This window comes from Vulpes lagopus, chromosome 1 (genome assembly GCF_018345385.1).
Source record: "Vulpes lagopus strain Blue_001 chromosome 1, ASM1834538v1, whole genome shotgun sequence".
NCBI lineage: Eukaryota > Metazoa > Chordata > Mammalia > Carnivora > Canidae > Vulpes > Vulpes lagopus.
In genome coordinates this window covers 37,669,759-37,688,382 of record NC_054824.1, presented here as the reverse complement: position 1 = coordinate 37,688,382, position 18,624 = coordinate 37,669,759, and the positions used below count along the sequence as shown (strand labels likewise).

At 36.9% G+C, this 18,624-nt stretch overlaps 1 protein-coding gene across 4 annotated transcripts in view; it reads left to right on the top strand.

Annotated features, from left to right (window-relative positions):
- The window catches only part of KCNQ5 (potassium voltage-gated channel subfamily Q member 5), a 519,245-nt gene that overhangs the window by 407,184 nt on the left and 93,437 nt on the right, over positions 1-18,624 (top strand). For all 4 annotated transcript variants that reach the window (XM_041761784.1, XM_041761768.1, XM_041761774.1 and 1 more), the window contains exons 4-5: positions 6,980-7,155; positions 7,843-7,968. In XM_041761784.1, coding sequence (XP_041617718.1) covers positions 6,980-7,155; positions 7,843-7,968 — 302 coding nt within the window. The remainder of the gene's footprint in view (positions 1-6,979; positions 7,156-7,842; positions 7,969-18,624) is intronic.

Sequence of the window (18,624 nt, the reverse complement as noted above, 5' to 3'; positions counted from 1 at the left end):
CACAGCTGTTTCCTTTGGGAGAAGTAGATTTTAAGAGCTCCGGATTACATGCTTTTTTTTCTTTTCATGCAATTTGGAGTTCCTCCTTGTTTATTAACAGTTCATTTCTTCCTCTAGCCCCATTTTCTCTTGATGTATCCATAAAAGTCATCAGCTTTTAGTATTATTTTTCTCTCTGCATTCTGCTCTCCCTTGAATGTGTCATGTGATAACAATTTCTTCCTGCTTTATTATCCACTTGCTTTCCCAGCCCATCCTCTATTCCCCATCCCACCCCACCCATGTGACATTGGATTTTGTTTATCCAAGGAATGGTATTCCATAACTTTTAAGGACACAACTTTGATGTCAAGGAATGGTCAGCTCAGCCACTTAGGATATTGGGACTTGGCTAGTTGACCACTGCAAGTCTTAGTTTAGTTCTTCACTTGCAAGAAGGAGATGGTCACTGGAGGTCTGGCTTATAGGAGGATTAAATGAAGTCATGTACATCAGGGTTTCCTGATGTTGGCACCATTGACATTTGGCACTAGGTAATTGTTTATCCTGGGGACTAGTCTGAGCATTGTAGATTGTTTTACAGCAACCTTGGCCTTTACCACTAGATACCGGGAGTAATCCCCTTCCCATTTAAGACAACCAAATATGTCTACATGTCCCCTGGGAGGCAAAATCATCCCCATTGACAACATTGGTGTACAAAAAGTAGTTAGCACTATGCATGGTACATGGTAGGGATTTAATTTATATTTGTGAGAGATTGATGATCTAATGGATTAATGAATATTCATTTCTAATGCAAACATCTAATATAACATTTGACATTCAATTAACTGCTTAATGCATGAATGAATAAACAAATGAATATGGAGCCAATGACCTTTGAGGGCTGTCTATAGTCTCTACCTTATACTAAAATGTGGTATATTCACTTAAGACAAGGCTCCTCTCTTTCAAAAAATATTTTAAATGATTAATTGCACAGCTTAAGCTACTTTGCCTGATTTTTCTCCATCCTTATTGAGATACAGTTGACATAAAACAATGTGTAGGTTTAAGGTGTGCAACCTGTTTATTTGATATACTTATATATTGTAAAATGATTGTTAGCTAACACTTCCATCATATCTAATTACCATTTATGTTTAGTGATGAAAACATTTAACATTTACTCACTTGGCAACTTTCAAATATATAATACAGCGTCATTAATTATAATCACCATGCTATGCATAAATTCTCCAAAATTTATTTATCTTATAGCTGGAAGTTTTAGTCTTTGACCAGCATCTCCCCATTTCTCCAATCCCAGCTCCTGGTAATCATAATTTTAGTCTCTGTTTCTACAAGTTCAACTTTTTTACATTCCTCACATAAGTGATGTACAGCATTTGTCTTTCTCTGTCTGACTCATTTCAGTTAACATAATGCCATCAAGGTCTATCCGTGTTGTTGTAAACATTACAATTCTCTTCTTTCTCATGGCTGAAAAATATTCCATCATCTATTCCACTATTTTTAATTTTTGGAACAACCTCCATAGTGTTTTCTATAATGAACATACCAATTTACATTCCCACCAACAGTGCCCAAGGGTTCTCTTTCCTTTACATCCTCACAAGCATTTTTTATGTCTTGTCTTTTTTATAATAGTCATTTTAATAGGGGTAAAGTAATATCTCACTATGGTTTCGATTTGCATTATCTTATGATTAGTGATGTTGAGCACCTTTTCATTATATCTGTTAGCCATTTGTGTATCTTATTTGGAATAACATCTATTCATTTCCTCTGCCCATTTTTAATTAGATTATTTTACTATTAAGTTATATGAGTTATTTATATATTTTGAATATTAAATCCTTATCGGATAAGTGATTTGCAAATATTTTCTCCTATTGTACATTGCCTTTTTATTTTGTTGCTTTCCTTTTATGTACAAAAGCTTTTTGGTTTGATGTGATCCCACCTGTTTATTTTTGCTTTTGTTGCCTTTGTTTTTGGTGCCAAGTTCAAAAACTCATTGTCAAGATCAATGCAAGAAGCTTACTCTCTATGTTTCCTTCTAGAACTTTTAGGGAGTCAGGTGTTACACTTAAATCTTTAATATATCTTTAGTTGATTTTTGTGTATGGTATGAGATAGTGGCCCAGTTTTATTCTTTTGTATATGGCTATCAAGTTTTCCCAACACCATTTATTGACAAGATTATCCTTTCCCCATTGTATATTTCTGGCTCCTTTGTCATTAATTAATTGATCATGTATCCATGGTTTATTTCTGGGCTCTCTATTCTGTTCCATTGATCTGTGTGTCTATTTTTATGCTGATACTCTGTGATTTTGATTATTACAGCTTTGTAATATAGCTTGAAATCAGGGAGCATGATGCTTCCAGCTTGTTCTTTTTTTCCTCAAGATTGCTTTGACTATTCCATGTCTTTTGTGGTTCTATACAAATTTTAGCATTGTTTGTTCTATTTCTGTGGAAAATGCCATTGGAATTTATTTTTTTATAATAAATTTATTTTTTTATTGGTGTTCAATTTGCCAACATACAGAATAACACCCAGTGCTCATCCCGTCAAGTGCCCCCCTCAGTGCCCGTCATCCATTCACCCCCACCCCCCGCCCTCCTCCCCTTCCACCACCCCTAGTTCGTTTCCCAGAGTTAGGAGTCTTTATATTCTGTCTCCCTTTCTGATATTTCCCACACATTTCTTCTCCCTTCCCTTATATTCCCTTTCACTATTATTTATATTCCCCAAATGAATGAGAACATATAATGCCATTGGAATTTAGAGAGACATTGCATTGAATCTATAGATTGCTTTGAGTAGTGTAGGCATTTTAAAATATTCTTCCAGTCCATGAGCATGGAATATCTTTATTTATTTTTGTCTATTTTAGTTTCTTTCATCAGTGTCTTATAGTTGTCATCAAACAGATCTTTCACCTCCTTGCTTAAATTTATTCCTATGTATTTTATTCTTTTTGATGCTATAGTAAGGAGGATTTATTTTTCTTTTTCAGAGATCATTGTTAGTGTATAGAAACACAACTTATTTTTGTATATTGATTTTGTAATGCCGCAACTTTACTTGATTCATTTATTAGTTCCAATAATGTTTTGGTGGAATCTTTAGTGCTTTCTATATATAATATCATATCATCTCCAAATAATAACAGTTTTATTTCTTTCTTTCCAATTTGGGTATCTTTAATTTCTTTTTCTTGCCTGAGTGCTCTGGCTGAGACTTTAGATACAATGCTGAATAAAAGTGGCAAGATTGGGCATCCTTATTTTATTCCTTATTTTAGAGAGATAGCTCTTATTTTTTTACCATTGACTATGATGTTAGCTATGGGGTTGTCGTATATGGTAAAATAGGTAATGGGGATTATAAGGAGAGCGCTTGTGATGATCATCACCAGGTGATATATGGAAGTGTTGAATTACTATATTGTACACCTGAAACTAATATTACACCATATGTTAACTAACTGGAATTTAAATTAAAACTTTTAAAAAATATGCAAATAGAATCCTTTGAGAGAAAGACTGAAATGGGCCTTTCTGCCTGTTCCTTCTTCGCTGAGCCCTGGTGTGGTAGCCGCAATGATGCTCACCCCCATTAATAGCTGCTTCTTTGTTTGCTCTAGTCTTGTAGACTAGACTACAAGTCTAGTCTTGTAGTTCAAGACTATTGGCTTTCAGAGCAAGGTGTTTGGAAGTCCTGTCCCTCAAGTAGGAGTTTTAAAGTTAGGAGGCTAAATGTGAGTCCAAACCCTAAGCCTCTCAGGGAGAAGCTGGAATTTGGGAGTGACCTCCCGTTTGTATGATACTGGACTAGGAGTGAAGTTTAAGGCAAGATTATGTCTTAGCCTTTCCTATTCATTCCAATATGGGTATTTTCTTATTTACCAAATGTGTAGGAGTCCCTTGGCTAATTTCTGGATTTCCTTCACAGGAAATTAGTCCATGTGCAATGGTTTGTTTGATGACTCTGTGGGAGGAAGGGAGTTCAGGAGCTTCCTATGTCACTATCTTTAAAGACTGCCCCTACCTAATTTTATAAAATGGAAATCTTAGTGATATTTATCACTTTAAAGAATGATAGCTATAATTTATTATGTTGTAATAGAATTCAAGATGGAATTTTGAAGTGATCCCTTGATTAATTTAAGAGTATTTCAGATTCTTATTCTAGTTATTAAAACACTGATATGGTAACAGAACAAAGCTCAAGCTACCTTGAGTGTTTAATCTAACTTCATTCTATAAATATTTATCAAGTGATTACCATGTTTCAGGCACTGTTGTAGGTACTGAGGCTACAAGTATCCAACCTTGTGGAGCCTCCATTCTATAGCAGACTGCAAAAAAGAGTAAATACACACATAAAAATAAAGAGTAGTCATAACTTCTAAAATATTGGCCTTGGAAATATTCTAGGTGGTACTGACAGCAAAATTCAGTAGAGGACTGTAATCCAACCAGAAACATTTTTGTGACTGTGTTCATTGTTTGCCATTTGGTCGCTCATCTGTGATTTCATTTTACTGAACTCCAACTTTCTCATCTGATCTGAATTACAATGAGGGTGTTAAATAACATCTGTAGTTACCTTTGCATATTTTGTGACTTCAAACACTTAGATTATGATTCACTGTGTGCATAATTTTTTTAATTGTCTCAAACTTTGTCTAGGTTTTCTCTAATGAATTAACTTCATAGCTTCATTCTAACGTCATAGTTTTGTGCTGTAATTTAACAGCTCAATAGCTGATTCTTCTAAACTAATACAATATGTGCTTTTTGTGCCTCACTTTTCTCATCTGTAAAATGGGATCTGTAGAAGACCTAACCAAAACAGTTGTTATAAGGATGAAATAATTAACATTTGTAAAAAAACACAGAACTAAAGAAAGTGCCAGGCATGCAGTAAGTTTTAAGTGCTGTATTTTCTGCATCCTTGCAAGTCATTTACTTATTTCTACTATCTCAAATATTTTAACACAGTAAATCGGATATTGTTTCTTTTTCTTTCCTTTGTATACTTGGAAGGAAGCAGGATTACAATGAGAAATAAAAGCAAATACGTATCTAGCAGGGCCATATAAGAAATGTCTTTTTGTCTATAAACCACTTGTCTCAGGAGTAAATCTCTCCAAATGATGCAAATCAAGGGATGTTTTTACACTTAACTCTTTCCTAAAGATTTTTTCTGATTTCAAAAGACATTTTCATTTTTATAAAATTCAGTATTACAGAAATTAATAACTTAGAAAGTAAAAAGTCCCTTTACCCACATACTAACCCCACTCTCTACCTCTGGAGAGAATTAATGGTAAGAATCTGTGTATATATATACATACAGATATACAGATATACAGATTATTGTATACATATATACATATTATTGTATATATCTGTATATATTGTATATATTTGCATATGTATTTGCATACATATATTGTATATGTTTGCATGCATATATATGTATGATTTTCCTAGTCATTTATTTTTTATTAAAATAAGATCACATTGTACATACAGCTTTGCAAGTGCCTTTTTATCCACTTAAAATATGTCTTTGGTGTCTGTGTCAACACATTTAATTCCTTCCCATTTCTAATAGCTGCATAGAGCTATAACTCAAGGATTTGCTTGTGGCTCTCTGTGCCCCTACCCACAAAGTCATATAGTGGTTAGGTCTGATTGGAAAAAGCCCTTCAGCTGACCCTATACTGACAGCCACTCCAAATCCTGACCAAAAGGGGCACCAGGAGAGTCATTCAAAAGACCTGCTCAGTCCACATCCAGAGATGAGACTTCTCTCAGTACAGGAAAAAGAATTGAGCTGGATGATGAATACACATTCATACAGCAGTTAATCCTGAGGATCACAGAAACATTATAAATCCAATGCCCTTGAAGTGGAACTCCTCTCTGGAGTGTGGATGCCCAGTCATGCACAGCCCACTTGGAGCAGGAAAGAAATTTTATTTGAGGATGTTAAGGTCAAGTTAACTTATTTTAAAATTGCCATAGGAGGCCATTCATTCCCACTTTACTTCTCCCACTTCAAAGCCTACTTCCCATCACTCAGATATTTGCCCTTGGAGCAATTAAGTCCCCTTTTATCTTTTCTATGCCTTCATTAGCTGCCCTGTTTCTCTTTCTTAGCTTGCAAAAGGGTAGATATTTTTTACGTCAAATGCCAATATGCCAAACATCAAATATCCATTCCCATGCAATGCACAGTGAAGATAATTAATACTCTGTTGTAATAAATGTACAATTATTTAATTTGTATACCAAACTTACACATAATTGACTGACCAGGTATAAAGAGTACTCTATCCAGAGAGCTTAGAGTGCCCAACTTAGCTGAGGCCTTTGTTAGTATATGAAGTTGCAGACTCCACAACACAACGGAATTTTTTGCAGAAAGAAGCCACGAGCTTCTTTGGAAAGAAAACAAGAGACATGGTTATACCAAGAAGAATTTTCATAGCCACGCAGGGTAGGATGTCTCTATGGCATTAAGAAGGAAGCCTCCATGGTAGGGCTGAGGCAGAAGTTCCTTTCTGCCAGACAGGAATGCAAATGAAACCAGAGCCTTAGTACTCCCTGGAACTAAGAATACAGCCTTAGTACTCCCTGGAACACTCAACTTTCCAAAGGCCATTGTCCATCCAATTTGTCCAAGGTTACGTAGCAAATGATACAGAATTGCTTAGGTAAAGCATACAGTGGCCAAAGAGTCAGAACCAAGGTAATTAGTAGGTCCTGTTCTCTGTTCTTTCATTTTTCAATTGTCACAGAACCCAGGTAGCCACTACTCCAGGTTAGGGTTCAGGATCTGTTTATCTGTGCCTCAGATAGGTCAAAGCGAACCTTTCTGAAACACTATTTTGAGCAACAAAACGTCCAAGTCCTGCTACTTACGGCTATTTCAACCTGTTTCTTTCAGATACCATTGTCCTTATCGCTTCAATAGCAGTTGTTTCTGCAAAAACTCAGGGTAATATTTTTGCAACGTCCGCACTCAGAAGTCTCCGTTTCCTACAGATCCTCCGCATGGTGCGCATGGACCGAAGGGGAGGCACTTGGAAATTACTAGGTTCAGTGGTCTATGCTCACAGCAAAGTAAGGCTTGCTTTCTGAATTATAGAATAAGACTTTAGAAACCTTTTCGTTGATTGCCATGGAATATTTAATGAACCCATCAAGCATACTTAGTCATTTCAGAAATTAGTTAAAGCACAATGTATAATGGATTACTTAAAAGTCACCATATGGTTGCCAGAGGGAAGGACATTGGGAGAAGAGGCAAAATCAGTGAAAGGGAGAGAAAGAGACAGCGTTACAGTTATGGAATGACTAAGTCACAGGAATGAAAGGCACAGCACAGGGCATCTAGTCAGTGATACTGTAATAGTGATGTTTGGTGACAGATGGCAGTAACACTTGTGGTGAGCACAGCATAACATACAGAGAAATGGAATCAGGATGCTGTACACCTGAAACTAATGTAACTGTGTGTCAACTCTACTCAAATAAAAAAATACTGTTTTCCAAGTCCTCATGCTTCAAATAAATTATAGTAAACCCATGTATTTAGAATACTGTGCAACCATAAAAATAAGACTGAGGAAGTGGTTCTGTTCACTGGGACATTCTCTGAATAAAAAAGTAAATTCCATAAATATATATGTATGTATATTTATACATTGTCATAAATATCCAAAAAGTAGAAAAATGAATACATAGATTTTTTTTCCTTTTTCACAGATTTTTTTACCTCTAACAGCTTTTTATTCTTTTTATATCTAGGAATTAATCACAGCTTGGTACATAGGATTTTTGGTTCTTATATTTTCATCTTTCCTTGTCTATCTTGTGGAAAAGGATGCCAATAAAGAGTTTTCTACATATGCAGATGCTCTCTGGTGGGGCACAGTAAGTATAAAAATCTGTTTTTGTTTTTTGGATATTGTGAAATGTTTCCTTTGAATACAGTGTAATGATTTCTATGAATCATTTATGAAAGGTCTCAATAAAAACATTAACTTCCAAAAGGGAGTTATGTGAAAATATACAGCACTAAAATTGTCTAAAGAGTTTTGTCATCTCTATGGCTCAACAAAATTAAGTTCTCTTATAAATCATCAGAAGCACTTCTTGAGTGCTAGATTGTTGCCAAAATAAGGATACATTATTTTTTTAAAACTGTGATTAAAATCTTGATAAGTTGTTTGTTTGTTTTAACTTTGTGGAGCACAGATTTAAATTACCAGTTTTGCACTGGCTTACCATTCATCAAGAAGTTTATCTGAGGTTAAAAAAAGGAATAGTAACTGAATGAAAGCTAAAGTAAATTATGGCACAAAAAGTGAAAAAGAGAAAACTGGTAACCATCTGTGATATCAGAGATTATAGACACCTAATTTCAAAATTTTCCACTCAAAAACTTACTTTTCATTTAAGTTGTTATTAAAGGATAGTTCACCAAGCAAATAAAAAGGTCATGACCTCATACAGACACGTGCTAAAGAATTTAACTCTTTTTCTAAAATCTGTCATTCTTTTTTTTAATAAATTTATTTTTTATTGGTGCTCAATTTACCAACATAAAGAATAACACCCAGTGCTCATCCCGTCAAGTGCCCCGCTCAGTGCCCATCACCCATTCACCCCCACCCCCAGCCCTCCTCCCCTTCCACCACCCCTAGTTCGTGTCCCAGAGTTAGGAGTCTTTATGTTCTGTCTCCCTTTCTGATATTTCCCACACATTTCTTCTCCCTTCCCTTATATTCCCTTTCACTATTATTTATATTCCCCAAATGAATGAGAACATATTATGTTTGTCCTTCTCCGATTGACCTACTACACTCAGCATAATACCCTCCAGTTCCATCCACGTTGAAGCAAATGGTGGGTATTTGTCATTTCTAATGGCTGAGTAATATTCCATTGTATACATAAACCACATCTTCTTTATCCATTCATCTTTCGATGGACACCGAGGCTCCTTCCACAGTTTGGCTATTGTGGACATTGCTGCTAGAAACATCGGGGTGCAGGTGTCCCGGCGTTTCGTTGCATCTGTATCTTTGGGGTAAATCCCCAACAGTGCAATTGCTGGGTCATAGGGCAGGTCTATTTTTAACTCTTTGAGGAACCTCCACACAGTTTTCCAGAGTGGCTGCACCAGTTCACATTCCCACCAACAGTGTAAGAGGGTTCCCTTTTCTCCGCATCCTCTCCAACATTTGTGGTTTCCTGCCTTGTTAATTTTCCCCATTCTCACTGGTGTGAGGTGGTATCTCATTGTGGTTTTGATTTGTATTTCCCTGATGGCAAGTGATGCAGAGCATTTTCTCATGTGCATGGTGGCCATGTCTATGTCTTCCTCTGTGAGATTTCTCTTCATGTCTTTTGCCCATTTCATGATTGGATTGTTTGTTTCTTTGGTGTTGAGTTTAATAAGTTCTTTATAGATTTTGGAAACTAGCCCTTTATCTGATATATCGTTTGCAAATATCTTCTCCCATTCTGTAGGTTGTCTTTTAGTTTTGTTGACTGTATCCTCTGCTGTACAAAAGCTTCTTATCTTTATGAAGTCCCAATAGTTCATTTTTGCTTTTGTTTCTTTTGCCTTCTTGGATGTATCTTGCAAGAAGTTACTGTGGCTGAGTTCAAAAAGGGTGTTGCCTGTGTTCTCCTCTATGATTTTGATGGAATCTTGTCTCACATTTAGATCTTTCATCCATTTTCAGTTTATCTTTGTGTATGGTGAAAGAGAGTAGTCTAGTTTCATTCTTCTGCATGTGGATGTCCAATTTTCCCAGCACCATTTATTGAGCAGTCATCAAAAACCTCCCAAGACACAAAAGTCCAGGGCCAGATGGCTTCCCAGGGGAATTCTATCAAACGTTTAAATAAGAAACCATACCTATTCTACTAAAGTTGTTTGGAAAGATAGAAAGAGATGGAGGACTTCCAAATTTGTTCTATGAGGCCAGCATCACCTGAATTCCAAAACCAGACAAAGACCCCACCAAAAAGGAGAATTACAGACTGATATCCCTGATGAACATGGATGCAAAAATTCTCAACAAGATACTAGCCAATAGGATCCAACAGTACATTAAGAAAATTTATTCACCATGACCAAGTAGGGTTTATCCCTGGGACACAAGGCTGGTTCAACACTCATAAAACAATCAATGTGATTCATCATATCAGCAAGAGAAAAACCAAGAACCATATGATCCTCTCATTAGATGCAGAGAAAGCATTTGACAAAATACAGCATCCATTCCTGATCAAAACTCTTCAGAGTGTAGGGATAGAGGGAACATTCCTCGACATCTTAAAAGCCATCTATGAAAAGCCCACAGCAAATATCATTCTCAATGGGGAAGCACTGGGAACCTTTCCCCTAAGATCAGGAACAAGACAGGGATGTCCACTCTCACCACTGCTGTTCAACATAGTTCTGGAAGTCCTCGCCTCAGCAATCAGACAACAAAAAGACATTAAAGGCATTCAAATTGGCAAAGAAGAAGTCAAACTCTCCCTCTTCGCCGATGACATGATACTCTACATAGAAAACCCAAAAGCCTCCACCCCAAGATTGCTAGAACTCATACAGCAATTTGGTAGCGTGGCAGGATACAAAATCAATGCCCAGAAATCAGTGACATTTCTATACACTAACAATGAGACTGAAGAAAGAGAAATTAAGGAGTCAATCCCATTTACAATTGCACTCAAAAGCATAAGGTAACTAAGAATAAACCTAACCAAAGAGGTAAAGGATCTATATCCTAAAAACTATCGAACACTTCTGAAAGAAATTGAGGAAGACACAAAGAGATGGAAAAATATTCCATGCTCATGGATTGGCAGAATTAATATTGTGAAAATGTCAATGTTCGTTTAATGCAATCCCTATCAAAATACCATAGACTTTCTTCAGAGAGTTAGAACAAATTATTTTAAGATTTGTGTGGAATCAGAAAAGACCCCGAATAGCCAGGGGAATTTTAAAAAAGAAAACCATAGCTGGGGGCATCACAATGCCAGATTTCAGGTTGTACTACAAAGCTGTGGTCATCAAGACAGTGTGGTACTGGCACAAAAACAGACACATAGATCAATGGAACAGAATAGAGAACCCAGAAGTGGACCCTGAACTTTATGGTCAACTAATAATCGATAAAGGAGGAAAGACTATCCATTGGAAAATCTGTCATTCTTAACAAGGGAACCAGTGCAATGTTCCATCCAGTTCAAAGGACTATCCAAAAACAGAAATGTATAAAGATCAGGAATATTGAAATGAATTCCAGTAGAGGTAAAGCTGGCTTCTTCCACAGTGTGAGAGCAAAGTCAATTAAACCTCTGCTACACAGAATTTATTTACATGTCTATAGAAAAGAATTATTTTGCAATGCTACCAGTTATCTACAACTTACAGAGTTGCAAAATAGCTCAAAAGCCATGAAAAATGTAGTAGCCATAAAATCAGAAGTCAATAACCTCGAAGGGTGTGCTTTAAGCAAGGCATAGTTTTCCATTAAAGCAAAAATCTTGTTTGCATTGTAAAAAATTTATAAAACAGTCATTGAAACAGGTGCCCTAATAAGAATGTCACAGGATAGGGTAATGCTTTCTGCAATACATAAACTGTATTTCTTTTTATTTTATTATTCAAGACAATCCAAAAGAGTGTTTTGTGAAAATATACAGCATTTATAATTGTCTAAAAAACTTCCCATCTCTTTGGGCCAACAAAGTTAAGTTCTCTAATAAATCATCAGTAATATTTCTTGAGTGCTAGATTGTCGCCAAAATTAAAATATATCATTTTCTTAAACTGTGGTCAAAATATTTATAAGTTGGGAGGGGCACCTGAGTGGCTTAGTAGGTTAAGAGTCCAACTCTTGATTTCAGCTCAGATCTGATTTCAAGGTTATGAGTTCAAATCCCACAATGGGCTACTAAAAAATAAATATATATATTTATAGGTTGGTTGTTTGTTTTGTGGAATACAGATTTAGGTTACCAATGTTGCATTGTTCTGCTACTCATCAAAAGTGCATCAGTGAGAGCTAAAACTCTGGTCAAGGACAAAGAAAATTTGCCCCAGCTTGTATTAAGCAGAACTCAGTATGTTTGCTGGCTACACAGCAGCAATAAAATGAATAAGAATCAGAAATATTTGACCTGAAGGTTAAGATTTTTTTCTGAAATTATCAGTCAGTGTCTGCAAGATTGTGCCATTGATAACAAGGCAATCTGGCAATTTAACAATTTGGTTCCCAGATCCTTCCTCCTACCCCACAAGCAATAATGGACATTTTGAAAGGACGAAAGTAGAAAACCTGAAAGAGAGCAGTCCTGTGACATTCTTAAAAAACCTTTTACATATAGAATACAAATGAAAATCTATGACTCATTGTGTGATAAACTGTGTAAATTGAGAAAACAGGAGCCTCTTCTAGCCAACAAGGGGAAGATAATTTATTATTCCAGGCTTCAAAGCAACAATTGGAGTTTAAATTTAGTATTTGTTTCTCTTTGATAATTCTAACATACTTAAATTCTTGAGACATTCATGTGCACCTGTCCCATTGAGATGCAGTTGTTGATGAGTTTAGCCTGGCAGCTCTTTATCCTTCTTTCCAATAGTCTTCCTTTTCTCCTTATTACTAATCAGAATTGCTGTATTGTGTGTTAAATAGTGTGTGGGAAAACTCTTAATATACTTCTCACTTAGTCACCAGCTTATTTCTTTTGCCAGAATAACCCACGTAACAGGTTTTCAAAGGTCATATCTGTGACTTTCAGAGGGGAAGCAACATATTTTCATTGATTCCCATTTCAGTAGTGCTATTTTGACTGAAGCTTAACCTGTACTTAACAGGTTCCTTCAAAGGCCTAATTATGTCTCCATTAAAAAAATCTGGTCTTGAATACAAAAGTAAAAGTCTTCTAACATGCCAGGCTTCTAGGAAAAGGCCTTGTTGGTCCACAGTGGGTTTGTTGATATTAACTGAGTTATTAATGAAATTGTCTGAAGCCTAAAAATATACTAAAAAGCAAACAAGAGTGCTTATTATTTCTATTCTTTATAAGAAGAACATATAGTGGGTCTCCAATGTGAAATAAAATAAATTTAGAACACTGTACCTTTTATTATATATTGATCAAGACCTTAATAAAATATATGGCTGGATACTTTCTGGTTAAAATTGTCTATGTCGCACATAATAGACACCTTGCTAATTATGAAAGTATCCAGAATAGAGAAATGAAAACATCCTGAATTAGAGTGTTTCTAAATATTAGAATTCAGTTAAAAAATAGGAAATTCTCTTCATTAAGAAAGCCTAAATTATTTGACATTAAGTATCAAAAGGCAACTTGTGGTTTATGGATACAATATTTCAGTGAATTCTGAATACTAAGTACTAACCTCTTTTCATTAAGAAAATAGCGAGGGCTATCCCCAAGACTAACTTTTGGAGGGATTCATGATGTGATCAGCACTACTCAAAACTAGTAACAATTCAAAGAACTCTGATCCCTGGAAACAATTCCATACTAATGAATAACAACACTTAACTCATTAAGTAAGTGAAATCATCAATATAAAGGACCTGGGACTAAGGCCACAGCCAATGCCCAATCAAAGATGGTGGCTGCCATTGGTATAGATATCTCATTATGGATGTTAGATGGAAGCACCATTATAACAAAAGGAACAAAGAGTTGTATACTTCATGGCAGATTCACAGCTTAAGCACAGAGGGCCTTGGGAATTGGGGGTTACAATGAAAAGATGTTCTAGGTTCTGAAGTAGCAGCTAAAGGGACGTTCGTGACAAAGGAAGTAGACGCGGGTCAAGGGGAAGTAACTCTAGAGGGTTAGGCAGTGACAGCTCAGGAAAAGAGGATCTTCTGATTGTTAGGCAGAGCTCCATTTGATGTTATTTCTTATTATTATTTTCCTCCTTTTTGGTTGTTTTAGGTTTATTCTGAAATAACTTAGGAACAAGTCTTCCTGGAGCTATTTCCTATTATTATCTCTTTTCCTGTTATTATTTTTCTCCTTTTGATTTGCTTTAGATTTATTCTGAAATAACTTAAGATCAGGTCTTCCTGAAGTCATATTGCCTGATAATGACCTGTTCTTGAAGGCCAGCTTGTTCTCTATTTACTACTATTTCTGTGATAAAGACAGTGTTATGGGTGGCTTTTTTTTAAGAAGCATACAGCAGCAAATAGTATAAATCTATTCTTGAGTAAGTGTCTGCATACAGCCCCCATGTGGGACCATGTGCTTGATGTGATTACTTCAGGCATGTAGGAGAATTTGATATTAGCCAGTTAGTCCTAGAATTCATGCTGAAAACCTTACAGCCTCTCTCAAAGCAAGTAATATGAAAGTATCTATGGATAGTGTTGTGTACGGTGCATTCAGCAGGTTGTACAGCCCAAATATATGTCATGAGTTTCATCCCCCTGCCAAATCTAAGAATAAGAAATGGCGTAAATTTATGGAATAACTAAAAATACCCTTGTGTCTGATGATACTGAGAATCAACCCTCCTTATATTAGGTTCACCAGCACAAAATGTTTTCTGCAACTTTTATAAGCTTTTGTTTTCTGACTCAGTGTTGGTAACATTAAATAAAAGTTAACAGTTATTTCTCACTACCAGCGCATTACCTGATGGTATCAAAGCTTTACTTGGCCATGAGATTATCACCATACCAACCCCTAACGATCCAAGAACATTATCAAATACCAAGCAAGAACTGAGACACACTTACCCAAGCTGCTACCCACCAAAACATCTTAGCTTCTATGAGCCTCTATAAGTCCTCTGCCTACCTGGATGGCATAAATGTATGAAATATATTGGTCATAAGCCTTTTAGCAGAAGCGTTTCCTAAGAAGTCTGTTCCTACTAAAGGAATGTCAAATCACACATGGCTCTGTATACTTTTGCTCAGTTTTATTCCATAAACATTGAGCACATACTGTATGGAAAAGAACAGAAGAATTAAAGTCAGGAAACTTGGCTTCCAGCCCCATCGTTATGATCTAGCAGAGATGTGATATTCAGCAATCATTTACTATCTATAAAATTAAGAAAATAGAATGACCCAAACACAAAGTTGCTATGTGTATTAAAGAAGATAAGGATATGTAGTGCCTTTATCAGGCATTGGACAAATGTTAGCCACTACTATTATTACATATTTGACAATGAACCTTCAAGAACAACATAGGATGCTATTGCCCTGAGCTGCCTGCCACAGCAGAACCCAAATTATATGATGCCACCACCATGAGAGAGTCTGGTGTTTGCAGACTGAAAACCTTTCACGTCTACTAGTTTACAATGAACAAATTTCTTGCACAGGTTCTAGACTACCCACTCCCTGAACATAGGTGTTCAGGAAGTAGCTAGGGAGAAGAGAAAAGGAGGGAAGAAAAGAAAAAAGAAGAGAAGCAAGGCAAGGGGAGGAGAGGAGAGGAGTGGGTAAGGGATTATTGACAAACTGTTCCTGTGAATCATCCTCCTTTAAAGGACCGCCTTATGGCGAAATTATACTGTGCTTTGGGAATCTACAAATAGTATGATCTAAGCTTGTTCACGTGAATGAATTAGCTATAAACTGGTATTCATAACTGTATTCTCAAATTTAGGCCAATAAATGTTTCTTAATTTGCTACCTGAAGGGAAGGGTGGGTTTATGTCTACTGGTCTGGAATTAATTCTGTTATTGAAGGGAGGGGAAAAAAAAGCTACAGCCTAATCAGCATCCAAATTATAATCTGACTATAGCATCTGTCATCCCACAAAAAAAGAAGAGAAAAGAAAAGAAAAGAAAAAAATCAAGAGAGCTTGGGCCAGAATTTGCATTTGTTTTACAGTATTATTCCTGAAGAAAATGTCTCGGTTACTAAACACACCAAGGGCCCCCAGTCCACCTTTGCTACCACAATTACACATTTATACCAACATTCGCAACCCACAGATTTTTCAGAAGACATATGTTCTCGCCTGCGTGCCTGCAACCAAAGACATGAAATACAAGGGCAAAAAAAATTTTTTAAGATTTATTTATTTATTCATGAGAGACACAGATTGAGAGGAGAGGCAGAGACATAGGCTGAGGGAGAAGCAGGCTCTTCGCAGGGAGCCTGATACGGGATCACAACCTGAGCCAAAGGCAGGCGCCCAACCACTGAGCCACCCAGGCGTCCCCCAAGGGCAAAAACTTACCTGAACTGTTCCCATCTGCCAAATCACCTTCAAGTAAATTGCCCAAGTGGAGAGACAACACTAACCACCAGCACTCCTGAGATCAACTAAGGTGGAGCAACAGGCTGCAGTGGGCCATTCTCCCTCAGATCCTAATCCGTCTTGTCAGGCTACAACCTGAGAACGCATCTGCCACTTTCCACCTCCGGTCACAAAGTATAATGATAAATGGCATCCTCTCACTTAATGAAAGTAGTCATCTCCCTAAAACTGCACTGGAAGAGATACTTGAAATCTTTTTAGTCTATCTTTTAATTTTTATAAGTAAATTCAAAACTTCACAGACTTTCAAATGATTTTGTAAACACCATAGTCAAAAGTCACTATGTAGGAATCAATAATCAATATGTAAGGACATAAATACAGAAATAAATTTTTAAGAATTTCATCTATTCAGCACATGTTAATCAGCATATCTCTTTTAAGCTCTAGAAGTAGGTCAAAAATGGAATTATTTCCAATATGGTGGATTTCCTCCATCCCCCGAAGATCACATATACAGCCTCTCAAGTTCTCTGAAACAAGCTGCTATTCCAGGAGCTCTCCTGTAGAGCTGATGTCTTTGGGCTTCCATGTGAACCTACCTTTCTCTAACTTTGGATCCAAATGAAAATCATGACTAGGTTCAGCCACTCGAAGATTCACAAGATTTCAAGAATATAGAAATGGGTTTATTGTTTGGCACAAGTGTGGGAGAATAAGCACCAAGAGGGCTTCTGCTACTCAGTTCATGTACAAAGGACCAGCTGATAATCATTAGCAGGGCGTTCCAGATGCTAGGAAAAGAAACATAATGTAATTGTGCTGTTCCAGGAGACACACCGGTATTTCAAGGACAACTTGACCTAAAAGTCCAGAAAATCAATGAACATCCATGCAGGCCTCATCTGAGGATGGTTTTGTCACATGTACCCAGTCATTGCTCAGAAAGTCAGCAGCCGGATCAAGCTGATGGGTCAGTGTGAATTCGTAAAGAAGGCTCACATCATTTTATTGTAAGTGCATCTTAGAAATGTCACTTTCATCCCTGATCTTACCTGTATGTTCACATCAGGGAGTCCAGTTGCCCCCTTCGCAGCCACAAAAAGTGACATGCTCCCAGCAGGCGTGAAACAAAGGAAAGCCCAGCCAGCCTACTCCCCAGCATGGACAGACAAAACTGCTACCGTGTTGCCAGATCCTTCTCAAGCCCAGCCTGGCTTAACAAAAGGCCTCTATGCTTTCAACCAAGTAACATCCTGAGAGACTTTGAAATTGGAGTAGAGGAAGTTGTTGCACCTGAGCATGGCTGCCAGCCATTCCAGGCCTCGGCAGGCAGCGAAACATGGTCATCAGGAAGCCTGAACCCAGTGCAGAAAGTGGGCAGAGTCTTTGCCATCCTCCAAGGGATTCCAGGGGGCAGCTCTCAGAGTTCATGGGGTTCTTTTCTCCCTGACAAAGCACACCTGTAAGAGAGCGGGCAATTCTAAATTCAAAATGAGAAAGAACAGGCTTTCTTCTCTACTCAGAAAGAAACACTGGGCACACCATCACTTTGCTGTGTCTCATTCTTCAGAGTTAGAGGCAACGGTTTAAAAAAAAAAAAAAACAAAACTTCTCTGAGCAATGAGCCAAGGAGAATAACTCAAATGCACTGTAGTTCCCCTTTATCCGTGGTTTCTCTTTCCACTGCTTCAGTGACCTGCAGTCAATCTGGTAAGTAGATGGTCCTCCTTCTGATGTTTAGTCAGAAGATCAGTAGTAACCTAACGCTACATCACCATACCTATGTCATTTATCTTACTCCATCTCATCACACAGGCATCTTATCATCTCTGCTCATCTCATCACAAGAAGGGTGAGTACAGTATAATATAAGAGAGACCACATTCACATAACTTTTGTTACAGCATATTGTTATAATTGTTCTTATTATTAGTTATTGTTGGTTTCTTCCTGTATCTAATTTACGTATTAAAGTTTATCATAGGTATGAGTGTATAGGAAGAAATATAGTATATATAGGGTTCAGTACTATCTGTAGCTTCAACCACCATTAGCATTTTAGAATGCATCCCTCATGGATAAAGGGGGACTACTGTATTATTAGAATGTAAAGTTAACCATGAAATGTACCATTTTTGCTGTGACCAAACCATGAAATATCTCCTTCAGTTTATTATTAAACTGCTGTAAAAAGAGTAAGCTATTTTGCAGAAATATTATAGATTAAAATCTTCCCCACATATGTAGGATTAGGAACCTATAACAAAATTGAACCAGGGGCA